Here is a 16,356-nt window from a genome sequence, read left to right as displayed (position 1 = left end):
TAACACACAAAGAGTGTTGTGGAAAAACAGTAATAGAGCTGCTTACTCGGATGAAGAAGTCTCTCATGCCATCCAGCGGACTGTAGAAGGGAGCCAGGACTTTGGGTTCCAGGATGGGGCTGTCTGGTGCGTGGGTCAGTTGTTTGTAGCGCTGGAACATGGCTGTCGGATCACTCCAGCACACCTCCTTCAGGTGGTAGAAGCGTCCTGAACACCACTTGTCATTACGCCTGGGGAAGCAAAGTTTCACTTCTGGCATCAGGTGTTTAAATTTTCATATTAACTTGTTAATAAGGCTGGCCACATACCTGTTGTACTCTATGAATACAGCAGGGGTATGCTGGAACAGCGCCTTCAGGCTGCTCTGGGGACAGTGTGTATGCAGATAGGTGTAGACATTGTGGATGTGCTGAACTGTAGAAGTGAAATCGGCACCCTCTGACTCGTCCTCATGTCGCCTCTGCTCCTGGTCATCTGCTTCTGGTTTGACACACCACTCCTTCAGGTAGTTAATCAGAGCTTCCACTGAGATACTATGTCTCATTCCTAAAGGAAGGGAAAGACAGTGGCAGATGCTTTTATGTATCTAACTCAAAATAACTAACATGGACAACAAAGATATCCACCACACAAATTGTTACCTAGAGCTCTGGTGAACTCGCTGGGGTCTATGTCCACATAATCGACATGAGTCCCCAGCAGGCTGGAGACCTCAGGGGAGTTCAGGTAAACTGAGCCTGGACAGAGGTACTTTCTCTCTGGCTGCTCTCCTTCTAGTGGCCGATAGGCTGGCACCCATTCAAGATGACAGAGAAGGTGAAAGAAGGAGGACTTGGTGTTTTTGACTGGTTGTCCATCACTATCAGTCACCTGGGCTGTGAGGTACTGAGTGTAGCGATGTCTGGAAGAAAGGTTGGATGAAGACATTCTCAAAGCCCCAGTGGAAGGTAGCACTACCACACACACATTTATATCAAGATGAATTTAATACACTGTCACATTACATCAGAGACCCTATGGTTACACAGTTCTGCCTAATGGTTACGTGACTCTCTCTTCAGCTGCAGCTCAGTGATCTTAATGTTACTTATGACAAATCAAAGTGGCAGAACTGTGTGACCTACATTCCCCAGCAGCATAGACAGCATTCTGCAACACTGCTGATACTTAATGATCAGAGTTAAATGCACTAAGAAATTCTCAACTTCAAGGTAACCTGAGTCAAATTGATCAGTATAATAGAAGGTGGCCTCTCTTCCTGTGTGTCCACAGAACTATGGTAAACAATTATAATAATAAAGCTTTTGCAAGTTCATAATAAAGTGTTTCCCTGTATTTGTCAAATGCATGCTGGAGTGGACTCAAACCATCCTATTACCCTATGGATAAGAGTAAATATAAAAATTATGGATGGGTGGATTTAGTTTGTTTGTTAAGTTTGGCTTTTGTGGATATGATTTTTGTTAGGTAATTACTGAATACTGTAAATGCTATGTGAATACACTTTAATAATTATTATAGATGTTTTTATATTGGTCAGTTGTTTTTTTAAAAGGTCATGATAACACAACCAAAACTGCCACCTCATTTGTGACGTGAATAGCTACAGTCTAAAACCTAATGGCATTCATGTATAGTATAAATGATGAATGGAATCAAATGTGTAAAAACAATGGTGGGATCCTTTAATTATTAATCCAGCTGTAATAAAAAGAAGCTGCTGGTTCATGTTCCTTCAAGTCAGTATATTGCTCTCGTACTGTCCCTATGCACTGTTCACCAGTGAAAGTTTGTGAGCTTGGGTGACCTTTTCTGAACTGCTGCCTTCTACTCACATGTACAGCAGTAACTCACAAGATGGGGCAGCACTCAGAGCAACTAAACCCAGATTATTCATCCCTAGGTTGATCTCTCTGGCGATGTCAAGCCCAAACAAAAGGATGGTGTGTCAGTGCTTTTCTCTCAGGGGTACAAAAACATTTATGTGTCAATAAATGTCCCCACTTTACCCCTGTAATTACTTAATGGCCCCAATAAAACTGATGCAAATTATTGCCTGACCATAATTAACCCCAAAGCCATTAACCTAGCCATTATCTCTGGCCATTAAGTTTCCTAAACATACCACACATCCAGTGAACTCTACAGACATATGTATGTGACAGTGAATGTGAGTGTTACCCAGTGTCCCAGTTGGACTCCAGCAGCTCCAGTAAGGCCATTCTCTGCTGCAGGAGGAGGGGGCCTGGCAGCTGGGCTGTGGCCAGGGCATGAAACTCTTCGCAGGGGTAGTCATCAATCACACAGGCCTCTGCAGGGTTTTGGTGCCACTTTGCACTTTCAACTGACCAGGGGCTGGACGCCTGGAAGAGGGCAGAACATACAGTTAAGTTGGAGCCACATCAAATAGGGATAACTGCTACCAACTCAGAGGTGTCTATGTGTTTACATTTACCCCAAGTCACTAAGATGTATTTTTAAGTCTGTTTTATGTGATAGCACACTTTAAATACACCTTGACTTAGATTTTCTTGCTCCTGATCAGCTCATTCACACGTTAATAGTCATGTTTTAACACCAAACACTGCAATGGTAATCACAAATAAGAAAGCCAGCTGGGAACTGTCCTCCAATAGCATTAAAATATTTGATGAACTGCCTAATGTGATTAAAGTAACCTCTGTTTTCATCATGTTCATTTGAAAAGAATATGAAGCTTTACAATCAATTCTGACTGATGTGACATGTATAGTATTTTTAAAGAGAAATAATCTGAGTACCATTGTTCCCATATTGTGTGCAGGCAGCATAACTCCAGCCCTGGTTGCTGTCACCCATGCTAAAACTGGCATCATGAATGTCTGACGTGCGCAACCTCAGTTCTCTCTGACATGTCCCATCAGTCACCTGCCTTTTCTGCTCCTCCTCAAAACAGCTTTTGATCTCTCGAGCCTGGGTCTGACTCATAATCATTAGTATCTTCATCCTTTAATCACTACTTGATTTATCATGATGAGTCACAGCATTCTAATCTGTCTCTGGTGTCCATGCAACCAGTAAATATTGTGTCCTTACATAACACACCTGTAGCCTTTCATCATCTGTGTTTACAGCTTGGGCTGCCATGACCTTGGTCTGGTCTTTTTGTGCCCATACAGCTGCATCATTGCAGCATGAGTTGAGTGTGATTCCTAAACTGCCGAAACTACAATTCAGGGATTTCCTCCTCACCAGTTCTTGAGCAGTCAGAGTTTGTCTCTCTTTGCGAATGATGAGACCATCTCTGACTCCCAGTCTGCTGAAGAGCTCTCTCCATCCTGCTACATCTCCATCTGTCTGCACATAGCAGGGACTCAGTAAGATCCAGTCACAGCCTGGAAGAGGAAGAGTAGACAGGCAACTGGATAAGTGTTTACAGTACAAAGAACAATAAAGAATTACATTGTATAAGAACCATGAATTTGGAGAACAGTGGAACAGGAAACAGGTAAAGAAGATCAGAAGGTGAAACTGTAGTGTAAGTAATCAAATCTCACAAGGAATCTGTGAATTTTATGGTCAGTTAGATCCACTAACTTATGGCTGCATGGCTACACTGTTTATCCCATACAAACAGAACCAAACAGAACCAAAGTCTTTAGAGAGAAGATATAGATAGAAATAGATGCAATAGAAAGATGGGGAAAAATAATGCGCATCATCTTCTTGGAGATGCAAACTGGTTTGGTTCATGCAAAATATAGTCACCATCTGGAACCAATAGAACTGACAATACCAATGATGTGTGACAGGCTTTGCAATGGTCTCAAAGATGTATTTTGATCATCTATGAATTATTCAAGTAAATGATCTGTCTCCAGCTTCTCAAAAGTGAATCTGTTCAGTTTTTCTTAAGTTTTTTTTATGATAAAGCTGGTCAGACACTTGACCTGTGAAGATGTCACTTTTGGCTCTGACTTGGATGGATATTTTTCTAACCTTTGACAAACTAAAACAATGTAATCTCAATAATGTAAAAGTAATTGTAATGTTTGAAGAGTAAAAACATTTCACCTCATCTCATTGCCTATACCGCTTAGTCCAGAGTAAAAACATTACTTTTTGAATTTAGCCGCTCTTGTTCAAAGTGCAGGTCAAGTGCACTGATCCATTTTCCATTGTTGGTCCACTCTCCTACAACTTATGCATCACACAGACACATACACACACTCCTTTGTTCAACATTCTCAGACATTTCATGCTTTCTTTAATCTTAACAATGGAGGTAAACCTTAACATAATCACAAACCACTTTCCTCTCTAACGTCTCTAACATCCCCTGCAGAAAAGGTGGGTGGTAGCTGGGGACACTAAGAAACAAGCTTTGGTGATTATCATGGGTATTTTTGCTGACACTCTACAGACCAGTGAATCATGTGTGTGTTAGTGGGTTGTCTCCATACCAGGCAGTTTCTTTGGCAGGTTGATGTTATCGTACTCCTCAGAGAAGTGCACCTTGTCCTGGCCTGGGCACAGAAGACCCTTGTTGGTGAGGACAGGTACTAGAGTGTCTGAATACTCCTGACTGGAGGCCGAGTGCTGCTTGATGAAAACCAAGTAACTCACTACCACGGCCTCGGGCTTTGACTGACAATGGAATCAGCACAGATCCATGGGGTCGCAGAGGCAAAATGAGAGGGACATTTAAGCCAAATATAATGGGCAACACTTTTTAAGCATAAAACTTAAAATGTAAAATGAGTATAACATAATATTTGTGACACTCTTTTCACATACCATTTTACACAGATGTAAATGATCCAGTAGATACAGCACATTACCTTCCATTTGTTGCTGCATATTGAGGGGTAGATGTGCTGCTCCAACAGCTCTTGAGGCTCCAGTTCATGGACTCCAAGTCTTTTTAGCAGCTCTCGAACCTGCTGACTTTCCAGAGGCTCCACACAGCTCAGCAGAGAGGGGTGAACTACATTTACATCCTTGTACAGCGCAGACAGAGGTCCTGTATAAGGACAACACATTAGACAAAAACTGATTAAGAGCCTTAACTAATGGCCACAGAATTAACACTGCATCAACACTTTCCTGACACAGTAACAACAAACATTAAACATTACTAACTAAACTGAATAATATTACGCCCGCCCAATTTCAAGTTGGGTGAACGATGTAGTGTCTATATTGATTTTCAAAGCCTTATAGTAATACTGAAAGTGTTATTGCAGTTCATTTCTGCATTTACATCCCCCAGGGGATTATTTTGAAACACCTGTTCAGAGAAACAATTTTGTTGAAGACATTTTACTACTGATGTCTGGTCTCATTTAGACCTGGATTTGGAAAATATGCAATAACTTGTGTGTCTGAAGTTCTTACATTTCTTAATCTGATCTTAGCTGTTTCTTGAGAACTTGAACATACAAATAAAGGTGCGATTTGTGACATACATACAGTACAAATAAACACACAACTAAATACTGTATGTGTAACAGAAAACCTCCAGTGAATTACTTTCTGGGAGTGCCATCTAGATGAGTGTTTCCCAACTGGTTTCTGTACTGCTCAGTATTTCAGAAGGACACAGTGTTTAACTCAGCTGTCTCTCTGGAGCTATTACACACACGTCTTTCTGCTTGACTTCACCTTTAAGTGGAACATAAGGTTTGGACTGCACACTGGCTTCACTTCCAGAAGACAGGCTTAATCTGTTTTCACTATTTACACTCATTCTCACTTTACTGTTATCAATCATACATAACTGCCAGGATGTACTTATTTTACAAGATACAGTGGTAATTTAGTACTGCTTGTCCATCAATTTAGTGGCTTCATAAGAGACTGACTAAAAACAGAGGACAGTCAGGAAAGATCAAGATATTCTGAGCTCCAAAAAGTGCATCATTTCCCACAAAAACACAATTTTTTTCCCCTAAAATCTGCCTAGTAAACACCCTCATCTTTCAAACTCCGTGTCCAAAGATAAACCGGAGACATTATTCAGGAATCACAGGTTGAGCAGAATTCTCTGTGGCAAGGAGATGTAATGCTCCACTAAAAGGGTGAGTATGCTTACACACACAAGAAACCCTTAGCTTGTTTTAGAAGAGTCACTCACTTATTTTAACTGTATTAATAAGACACTGCATCCTGATTCTTTCAGAGGCTGCTCTGTGTTTTTGATTTCAGCTTTGGTCTGACTTTTGATGTCTTTATGTATAATTACCCCTCCCTTCATCCCACTGCTCTGCGGCCACAGCGGTACGTTTGTCTTGCACATACAGGTAAAAAGCCAATAGTAAACTCACTTGTACAGATACTGTACCTGGCCAAGAAAACATCTTGCATAAGGGGTAATCAATCTAGGGAATTCAAATTTTATTTTATATCCAAACCTAACTGGGCGGGTGTACTGTAATAAAAGTAATAAAAAATGATAACACACACAAAATGTGATTGCAGAAAGATCACGTTACTTAATTACAAATAAACATGCAGGTTTTTTATGGTACTTAGGCAATTAGTCTTTTAGTCGGTTGATAGGAAATTAGAACCAATTTTAATAAATAGAAACATTATCTAGTTCAAGTTTTACAGATTTGAAGACTTTCTCTGTTTCCTGTGACAGTGAACTGGGGGTGTGGGCTGCATGCAAGCAGTGTGAAGACATCATCTTAGGCCTTGGAAACTAGTAATGGCCGTATTTCACTTTTTTGACATGTTAGACCAAATGATTCATTGATTAACAGCCAAGTTTTGACAGAAAAACAACAATATTAATCAACTGCAGCTCAAACTGATCACTGGCTCAGCAAAACTGTTTTCTGCCTCTCTTACATACAAAGATACCAAAGAGTACATGATTATTAAAGCCAGCAAACTGCAGTGGCATGATGCTTACATCAGAGTGTGAAACTCAATTATTCATGCTTGCTATTCCAAATGCCTGCTTTGGGTACTGTTTTTGAATGTGATGACGCACAACACTGGTGCCATTCCTCCACTTTCTGTGGAGGTGAGGTGAGTTTCTGTATGTTTGCTTATTCATAGTGAGAGGTCACGTTTGTTATACACCTACTTCGATGCCCTCAGTGTCTGTGAATGTGCTGACTTCTAATAGAGCAGACACAGCTGTTTACGTGGGTCCTTTCAGAGGGTTTAGTCTTCAACATGCAGTGTTTCTATAATTAGTCAGACATAGGAGTTTCAATCTGTGATACAGCCTCAGTTAGCCTGGCTGTTACCTGAGTGTCTTGATCAAATGTAACACATAATTTAACGTGTTATTATTATTTATCTTGTCAAATACCATACCAATACCAGTTGAAGTCAGAGGTTTACACAGACCTTAGCAATCCTATAAACATTTCCTGTCTTAGGTCCTTAGGTTGTTTGTTAGTTTGAATTTCAAAAAAGCATCTTTACAAAAAGAGTTGCAAAAACAAAACAAAAACAAACAAACAAACAAAAATCACGTGAATATTTGTGAGGCAAAATTATGCAGCCTTTTCAGATGGAGACACTCAAACAAAATCTCAGATCACCCAGCACATGGTTCAAATTAAAGTCTAGTAGTTGTTAGCCACGAATAAATACTACTACTGATTTCAGTATATGTACACTGAAGGTATATAATTACCAGTCTGAGCTTGAGCTTTTTTTTTCTTGGGCTTCGTTTCTTCCATTGGAAAGAAGACTCCCTCTCCATTTAGTGCCACCACACGGCCATCAGCCAGCGGGATTATGGGTAGATCCCTGAGGGTCTGTAAGATAAAGTCTGCCTCTCCATAGCCATGCTCCAGAGCTCGGAAGTTGCAAACCAGCAAACGGGCCAGCTGATGCAGACCACCATCTAGAAGAAATGTGCAAGGATAGTGTCCAAAATTTTACTGAAATGCATGTATACTGTATATAGTACTGCCGAAATTAGTCATGCTTCCGGTATTGCTAATAACCCTGAGCGGCTATGTCAGGGTGTATCAATGAATGCACATTATTTAACAACAAACAGTACAGTTTCATGCCAGTACAAAAATCCCAAACTATTCCTTTAAAGCCCACTTACTAGCTTTAGCTAGTAACTGTGTTGCTTAGAACAAACTTCCATGCATAATATTAACTTTTACTCATTAAAACTATGAGGCAGTTGAGACACCATTGTACCACCATGACACTTTATATATGTAACAAGCTATGCTGCTATGCTAACAAGATCAATAACAAACCTAATTACAGTAATGCATTAATTAGTTCCTGTTACATAAGGGGTTTTTCTAATAAACTTAGTATTTCAAATTCAACCATATACAGTATACAGAATGTGGTTACATTTTATATACAGTATATCATATATAAATAGACATGAATGAAACATGAATTATCACAGGAATATGTTTACTTTGATGTAATGCTGCCTCCCTCCACCATGAAATTCTGATGGTCCCCACACTATTGAAAAATTCTTCTCTTTTTAATACTGTGTTTCTACTTTCCCGCCTTCTGCTACATAAAAACGGGTTGTTATGAGATGTCAGCACCGGTATACATGTAATTATGGTACATCTCCAGCTGCATATGCTGCATTCTACCAGCACTTATAATCAGTTGTGCATAATCTGCAGTGTCATAGGCTGGCTATCCATCATGCTTCTCTTTCTCTCTGTCAGAGCTGAAACACACACACACCTGAATGGATGCCTTGCACCCTCATCAGCTCTTTGGCCATGGCTGTGGTTACCGTGGTAACATCTGATCCCCGCAGGTATCGGACTCCCAGGTGAGTGAGCAGGGAGGTGGGTGGGACAGGGCTTAAGCCTGGATGAAGGTAGGACAGAGACAAATGCCTTTCGAGCTCATCTCCACCAATCACGTCGCGGATCACAGTGTCCTGACAGACGGCCACTTGGGACGGCATCTTGTGCACAACTTTACCATCTGGGACAGAAAGCATGAAGAGGAACATTTACATAATTAGATAGTATTTTAAATTTCTTGTATAGCAGAGCAATACAAGGGTTCACAGCTTTGGTATACCAGAAATACTTCTGTTTAGTTTATACTGCCTTTTGCATTTTTTTTAAAGGTTTTTAAATTTTAAATCTGCACAACCTGCAGGTGTGAGTCATACCTGAGCTGAGTGTAGGCAGGAAGGCTTTGCCTTTGAGCAGCTGAATAATCTGCCCAGCAACAGGCTTGAAGAAGTCTAACAACTCATCAGGCAAGGGGATGAATTGCAGGAATTGGCAAAGACCCTTCAGCCCCTTGAACTCTGGGTGCTCCTGGAAAAAGAAGAGAACAAGACAATGGTTTAAAGGCAAACGATAACAAAGGACTGATATGTGTTATTAGTTGTTATTACTGTATTATGCCTTAGACATCCTATAGCTGAGCATCAAATTCAAATTTTTCATTATATACCATAAATTCTCATATGGTGACCCAAGCTGTCATTTATCTCAGATGCAAAGAGAATCAGTGGAAACAACAAGCTGACTTATTGACTAACAGAAAATAAATCTATTTGGAAACTATTTTGATGATCCAAAACTGTAACAGCTTCTCAATGGCAGGGTTAGCTGCTCATCTTTGTCATACAAAACAATGTGGTGAATATGTTTTCTCATTTGTTTTTGTTTGTAGAGCAGATAGAGTATCATCTTACAGTAAAGACATCCATGGCCTGGAGGAAAAGCTGTGGTATCTCAGACCGAAGCCACTGGTTCCAGGAGCTGTCTCTGTCAACATCTTCACGAGATGACGGGATGTCAAAGTCCCCTGGAGAAGAAGAGAGTATCAACTGTAGACTACAAACACATTTTGTTTTCAAAAATCAAACTGTATCTACTGTCTGTGAACAAACTTCTTCATTATCTCAATCTCCATTCTGACCTTGGATAATGAAACGAAAGCCGAAACTACGAAGGGGAAGGAAGGCGAACACAGGCTGTTTCTGAGGCTGGCATATGATATCACTTTCTGTGTTGCCAGTGCCAAGCTGGAAAGCCAGGGCAAGCTCAGTTGATTCAACATCCTCTTTGATCTAAAAGAGAAACAGAGCATTGTTAACATACATAGATGCGACTCAGAAACAGACTAATGCCTTACAGAAATAGACCTTAGAGTCTGTTAAAGACATAGTTTTGCCACTGCAGTCAGCTTTATTTCTTCTCTTACATAACTGCAAGTAATTTGGAGCTCCCTCTAGGAAATGAAAGAAGAAACATAACTGATGTAGACACCGTAGCAGGGATTATAGCAACAATTTAGACGGACACTTCATTAAAATCTGCTTGGTGGTGTTTATGTGTGTGTCTGGATCTTTGTCATATATTTCTATTTGATGTTGGGACAAACAACATGTCTAATGAGTGAGTTTTCACAAAGTCTGGCAAGAGATAGAAAGCAGAGATAGAAAGGCTTTTGCAGAGCAGAAGGCAGAAGAGTTTTGAAGCACAAACACAGAAGGGTGTCAGTGAAAGGCACAGCTACAGTGAATTTTATTTACTCCCCAGGAGGGATGAAATGAGGAGGGACAGAAACTACTTGCTGTTGTGAAATCTAGATATTATAAATGTGCCTGAAAATGAAGAAACGAGAAAAAGAAAAAGAAAAAAATGAGATGTGGAAGCCAGGGTTTGTGTGTTACCTTCTTGGGCTGCAGTGTAGTTTTGACCACAAGCCAGCGCTCAGTGCCCTCTGTGTGCTCCACCTCTAATACATTGTGACTCAGGTCTTTGCGAGTCATTGTCACAAGACGATTCTCACTCTGCAGGACGACAGAAGCAGCAGGTGATGAGGGATTAGGAAAAAAGTGATTGCTAATGACTTCTTTCCAGCCAGTTTATGTTCACATTTTGCACTGAGTGCAAAAATGCATATGTGCAAGTGATTATTTCTTTGCTCATTAAAGAAAGACTTCAAATATGTTTATCTGCATAGGTATGAGTGCAGGAGCTACCTGGTTATAGATGGTAATGGAGCGCAAACGGTGCAGAAAAAGCAGCAGGGAGGGGTGGACGTCATGAAACAGGTTTCTGGTCTGATGGTTCCCTGAGCGCAGAGGGAGGCAGATCTTAGTGGTCCAGCTGAGAAGAGAACAAATGCAGTTAGGTAGTTCAGACACTAGTGGCTCTGTTCCTTCTTCCAAACTTAAACCTCCTTCAGCAGTGCACTTTATTTACAAGATCCATTACTATTTACGAGAGATAAATGTAAACTGTCTTATAGTGGATGCATTATACTGCTGTCACAGAAGAGACTTACAGGTGTTTATATTACAGTACCATCAGTATCTGAATTTGGAAAAATGTAATAAAAAAACTGCTGAATTTTTAAGTGGGGCCAATAAACATTTATTTGTAAATTTGTAAATTAAATGTCTGCATTACAGATTGAGATTATACAAAGATTTACATTATGGATTGCTTCTTGAAGTACATGAATTCACTTGAAAGTTAAAGTATGATGCTTGTGTTTGCCAATAGGCCTTTTGCATACAAGTTACAGCAGGAAAAGCACGTGTAAATAATAACATAGACAATGGTTGAATGTCATTTAAGAGAGAAGCTCTACTTTATTGTGACACGTGCAGTGAACTTTTGTTCGGAGCCGAGGGCTACAAGCTGCTGCCTGCATATGTGCCGTCATCACGGGCAACAGGGGGTTTCAGTGTCTTGCCCAAGGACACTGTGACATGTGGACTGCAGGCACCAAGATTTAAACCTTCAACCGTCCAGGTGGGAGACAACTGCTCTACCCGCCACACTGGTGCTGCTTCAGTTTCAGAGACCTGGTATTATGCATGTTGGTTCACTGTCACACTGCCCTTGACCAGAACATAGGCCATACTTAATGTTATTTGTAAAAGCTATGTTTTCCCCACAGTGACACGTCAAAATGTCTGCTGTGTAAAAGACCTCTTTTTTCTTAGTCATCTTACCTAGTCTGATTTATGTCCTTCAGCCGTGCATCCAGAAGCCTCTCATCCTCAGCCCAGTGAGGGAGTATGTATCCCATAGGGCCACAAGTCTTGTCAAAGCGCAAGTGGAAGCCATTGGAGTGAATCTCAGGACAGTCTGTGACTTTAAACACCGACTTGAAACCAATTCCCTTTTGTCCTGTGTGGAGTACAGCAATCAGCATCATTAAAACAACACCTTAACATTTCTATCATCGTATATTTAAAACAGTCCTCACACACTATTCAAGCCATTACGTTCATACTTACCTATGTAGCCATATTTGTGTTTGCCCTTAGTGCTGCAACCCACATCGCAGATGGCCCTGATGTTCTTATCCTGAAAGCCGGTCTCATTGTTGAGAATGGTGATGCAGTCTCGCTCCACCACAAAGGCCAGTGCTGGAATGACCCCATCCTCTGCTAGATAACTATTGTCATCAGCATTCTAAAAAAATAGGAAATGTATTCTTTAATTGGTAGGTAGCATTACAAATATGTATCATCTTACTTAAAGCTACAGTATGTAACTTAAGGTAGAACCAGCATGAAACTCCAAATCAATCCACTCTGCTCCGCCACGCTCTGCCCAGCTCTTCAGATATTTGTCATTATGAAGTTACAAAAAAGAGAAGAATGCAACAAAATTTACTGATCAAGCAGAAATAACTAAAAATCTCTGATTGGTTAGATCCCGCTCAAAACCTTTTAGAAGCTAACATCTCTGCCAGTGCTGGTCAATGAGTCTGGGTCACTAGAGGCTTTAACAGCACCTCTCTACATTAAGATAAGTTTCAGAGCATATTTCTACAACAAAAATATTTGAAAAAAGTTACATTCTGTAGCTTTAATAATACAATTAGAATACTAATGAGGATTTAGCTAAATCTTTTTGGGGTAATATAAAGGGCAACACAGAGAGAAGAGGTTCACGACAGAGTGTAAATATTATAGAAGCCACCTGAATGAGTTCCAGGACAAAGTGTGTGTCTTTGCTGTACAGCTCAGTGGACAGGCGTTCCAAGCTGCGGCCCAGCCTGTCCTGGTGAACCTGCATCAGCTTCTGACCTTCAGCAGTCAATTCCACACCAATACCAAACTCACTCTTCCTAAAATAAAATAAAATGAGACAGAAGAAGAAAGCACAGATGAGCTTTACTTTGTAGGAGCCATTTATGTAAAAACCATGATACTTCAGCACGGTGAACTAAATGTGTTATAAACATACCTGATGTCCTCAATTAAGGCTCTTTGGAGATCAAGTGTGGTCTCTGATTGGCAGCTGGCAGCATCCTTCTCATTAGAATCAAACATTTCTGACTGTTCTTCATCCTGGCCTCCTTCAGCTTCACTGCTGACATCTGATATCACTCCATTGGGGAGCGAGGCCAACTCATACAGCTCCTCTCCATCCTCTTCCTCCTCATTCTTTAAGTCTTCCTCATCATTGACTAAAAGAAAATAACAATTTAAAACTAAGAAAAGAAAACTGGTTCACTTGCATTCAGTTGTGCAAGAAATGAAAATACACTTCAAACTCCCATAGTGGAGTGCTACTTTTAATTACCTTGTTCTATGTTCTGGCTGATGTGGGAGGAGACAAAGCTGTTTTCCATGATGTTATCTTCAAGAAATTCATCTTCACTCATTGTCAGAGCTGACAGACTGCTGCTCTCAGAGTCTATCAAATTAGACTGAAGTAAAAAATAAATAAATCAATAAAAGAAAATCAAAAGCCAAGTTTGATAGCACCACAATCAAGACATCCAGTCCATGGGTTTGCTTACTTTTCCACCAGCACTTTGAATGTTTAATGACTGGGCTCAATAAAGGCATGAAAAATGACAACGGGTTTTGCACTTGCTTCCCTGTTTGGTACTTTTATTTTGAAAGGGTTTCCTGTTTTGTGTCATCTCAGCTGCCTCAGCTTTACTCTGGTCTTTAATTACCACTCATTGCCTTCACCTGTTGCTCATTGTCTCCAAGTCTGAAGCTTTTATATTCTCCTCACTTCCCTCAGTTAGACACCACACCCTGTGTGTTTTTGGAGTTCCTGTAGCTCTGTACTGTCTCCTGCTTTGTTTTCTGCGTAGAAACTCTTGGGCTCTTTCTCTTTGCCTCACCTATGGACTTTGGACTTACCCGCTATATTGGATTTTTGGTTTGTTCCTCTGGTTTTGTTAAGTTTTGTGTTTTTAGTTTGTTGTATAGCCCCCTGACTGAACTGTTTAGATGTAGTTTTCTGTAGATGTCTTTGTGCTGTTTTGTCAGGTTGAACTCCTTAGTAGTTCTACTTGTGTCTTTGTTCTGTGTCAGTTAAATTAACATAGACTAAATACTGTACCTCAGTCTGTGTCTGCATTTGGGTTCTCTCCTAAGGCGGCATCTGACATAAGCACATTCTGTCTATATTTGTGACTTGGATGAAGATCAGATCACTTCTTATGACTAATTCATGTAGAAAACCAGGTAATTTCAAATGTTCACTTTGTGTTTTCTTGCCACTATATGGTACAACAAAATGTAGGGGCACAGTTTTAATAACGTTCCCACTTTTTTACAAATGATGTGCAGTGCACAAAATGCACAGGTAAAATGATCTCACTACGTAATCACTGATTACTGAATGTTTTTAATATTCACTGTACCTGGGTACTGAATGTTTTTAATATTCACTGTACTTAACTGTGCTTAACAAAGGTCATTAATGCATCCAGTTTCAAACTACGTAGTGGATACTAACTTGTGAGACATTGCAACTAGGGTTGTTTGACAGTGTTTTAATATGCTTTTCAAATTCCTTACTGGACCCATTTACAGTAGTGTTATAACTATGACTCCTAAGATTCAGCTGACCTCTTCTAGGTGAGAAGAGTGAAAGTTTTGTGTTGCAGCCTGTCTTGTTTTCACATCATACGGCAACAACTTGAAAATGAGATGAGAACTTGATTCATCACAAAAGACATTTTTTTGTGCCAAAGATATTCTGTGTGCAAATATATGTATTGTAAAATAAACAGTAGCAGAAGATATGAAATGTTGCTTTAATATTGTATGTATCTAGCATATTAAAATAATGGTAGCCTACTGACCTTGGCTCACCCAATGTTTCACAAACCTTCACCAAATATGAAAAATCCTGAGTCAGAATTGTTTAGCTAATCAGATCATACCAATGTGCTCGGCTAGATCACTTTATTGGAGAAAGTGTATTGTTCTGTTTGTGTTGTGGGAGCCACGGGACACTCATCCCACTCTAGTGGTGTGTTACAGAGTGGATGTCCTTTCCTCACAAATGATCTTTGGCTGAATATAGACACCAGCTGAGGAGCATACACCTGACATCTGCCAAGTTTCTTTTTGTTCTGGCATCAAGATACTCAAAGAATTAATGTTAATGTGTGTTCATAATACCTGCTCTGCTGCTCTTTGCTAATGACGAGGACAAATACAACATTCAATTCAACAGATTTGTTAATGTAGGAGCTTTTGAAACCTGTGTATTGTGACAGCCTATTACTATATTTTTTTTTTTCCATACCTCCAATATGTTTTGTTCTTCAGATATTTCAGCTGTATGATGACAAAGTACGGTGTGGTCATGGCAGTAGTGTAGTGGGAGTAGACTACCCAGAGATCATTTATGATGCACACTAAGATCAATTCTTACTAGATATCTTTGGCTTTTCTGTTGAAGTTCAACTTTCTACAGATGGTGCTGTAACAATACTGACCTTGGTCTGTTCCACAGGAGCTGTGTATGGGCTGTAGTTTTGGCTCTGTGGTGGGTTCAGCTTTTTCTGGTAGTCTTTGACCCAGTCTGTGATGCCCAGGAGGATGCCCAGCCGATGCAGACAGTTCATGTGCCTCAGGTCAGACTGGGCCACAGTAATTAGGACCTGTTTGGACTTGGCCTGGCCCAAGACACGGGAGAAAGGCTCCAAAAACACCTGGAAGTCACATTCATGGAATGGAATAATGCACCAATTCTTAATCAGAGTTGCAGCAGAAATGCATTGCCCTTGTCATTGTGTTATGCAACCTATCCTGCAGTAAGGCTACAGGCTAAAGCTGCCTACTCTTTTGGTCAACAGACAGTAAAATGTGGTTAGTTTTTTGTTTTCTTGTTAAAAGGTGTGGTTCATTTGTTTGCTTGAGAAGAATGCTTTGTAATCATTCCCATTTTCACCCATTTCAAAAGAATGAAAGCCCAACATCTATACTTTCCATGCTGTTTTAGTTTGGTTTGCTGAGCATGAGAGCTGAGAACAGCTCATGATGCTGTACACCTGCTGATCTTGTGTTAAACAAATGTAAGTGTGCAGATTATTAATGCACTAATTAGATTTCAAGTAAACAAGAGTGATTCTGGGAAGTTGAAGTTTGAATTTCTATTTCCTGCT

The 16,356-nt window shown here is 40.2% G+C and overlaps 1 protein-coding gene across 4 annotated transcripts in view; it reads right to left on the bottom strand.

Moving 5' to 3' along the window:
- The window catches only part of LOC109952134 (uncharacterized), a 39,212-nt gene that overhangs the window by 10,012 nt on the left and 12,844 nt on the right, over window positions 1–16,356 (bottom strand). For all 4 annotated transcript variants that reach the window (XM_020587022.1, XM_020587021.1, XM_020587023.1 and 1 more), the window contains exons 16-35: window positions 15,688–15,903; window positions 13,521–13,647; window positions 13,182–13,404; window positions 12,915–13,062; window positions 12,224–12,401; window positions 11,936–12,113; window positions 10,955–11,081; window positions 10,643–10,762; window positions 9,886–10,036; window positions 9,659–9,771; window positions 9,125–9,275; window positions 8,683–8,931; window positions 7,637–7,849; window positions 4,821–5,002; window positions 4,443–4,626; window positions 3,232–3,374; window positions 2,182–2,363; window positions 642–901; window positions 309–546; window positions 47–230 (exon numbers count right to left, since the gene is read on the bottom strand). In XM_020587022.1, coding sequence (XP_020442678.1) covers window positions 47–230; window positions 309–546; window positions 642–901; window positions 2,182–2,363; window positions 3,232–3,374; window positions 4,443–4,626; window positions 4,821–5,002; window positions 7,637–7,849; window positions 8,683–8,931; window positions 9,125–9,275; window positions 9,659–9,771; window positions 9,886–10,036; window positions 10,643–10,762; window positions 10,955–11,081; window positions 11,936–12,113; window positions 12,224–12,401; window positions 12,915–13,062; window positions 13,182–13,404; window positions 13,521–13,647; window positions 15,688–15,903 — 3,567 coding nt within the window. The remainder of the gene's footprint in view (window positions 1–46; window positions 231–308; window positions 547–641; window positions 902–2,181; window positions 2,364–3,231; window positions 3,375–4,442; window positions 4,627–4,820; window positions 5,003–7,636; window positions 7,850–8,682; window positions 8,932–9,124; window positions 9,276–9,658; window positions 9,772–9,885; window positions 10,037–10,642; window positions 10,763–10,954; window positions 11,082–11,935; window positions 12,114–12,223; window positions 12,402–12,914; window positions 13,063–13,181; window positions 13,405–13,520; window positions 13,648–15,687; window positions 15,904–16,356) is intronic.

Source organism: Monopterus albus, unplaced genomic scaffold (assembly GCF_001952655.1).
Source record: "Monopterus albus unplaced genomic scaffold, M_albus_1.0 scaffold434.1, whole genome shotgun sequence".
NCBI lineage: Eukaryota > Metazoa > Chordata > Actinopteri > Synbranchiformes > Synbranchidae > Monopterus > Monopterus albus.
Note: the sequence above shows the minus strand (reverse complement) of the source record. Positions and strands in the feature narration are given on the sequence as shown.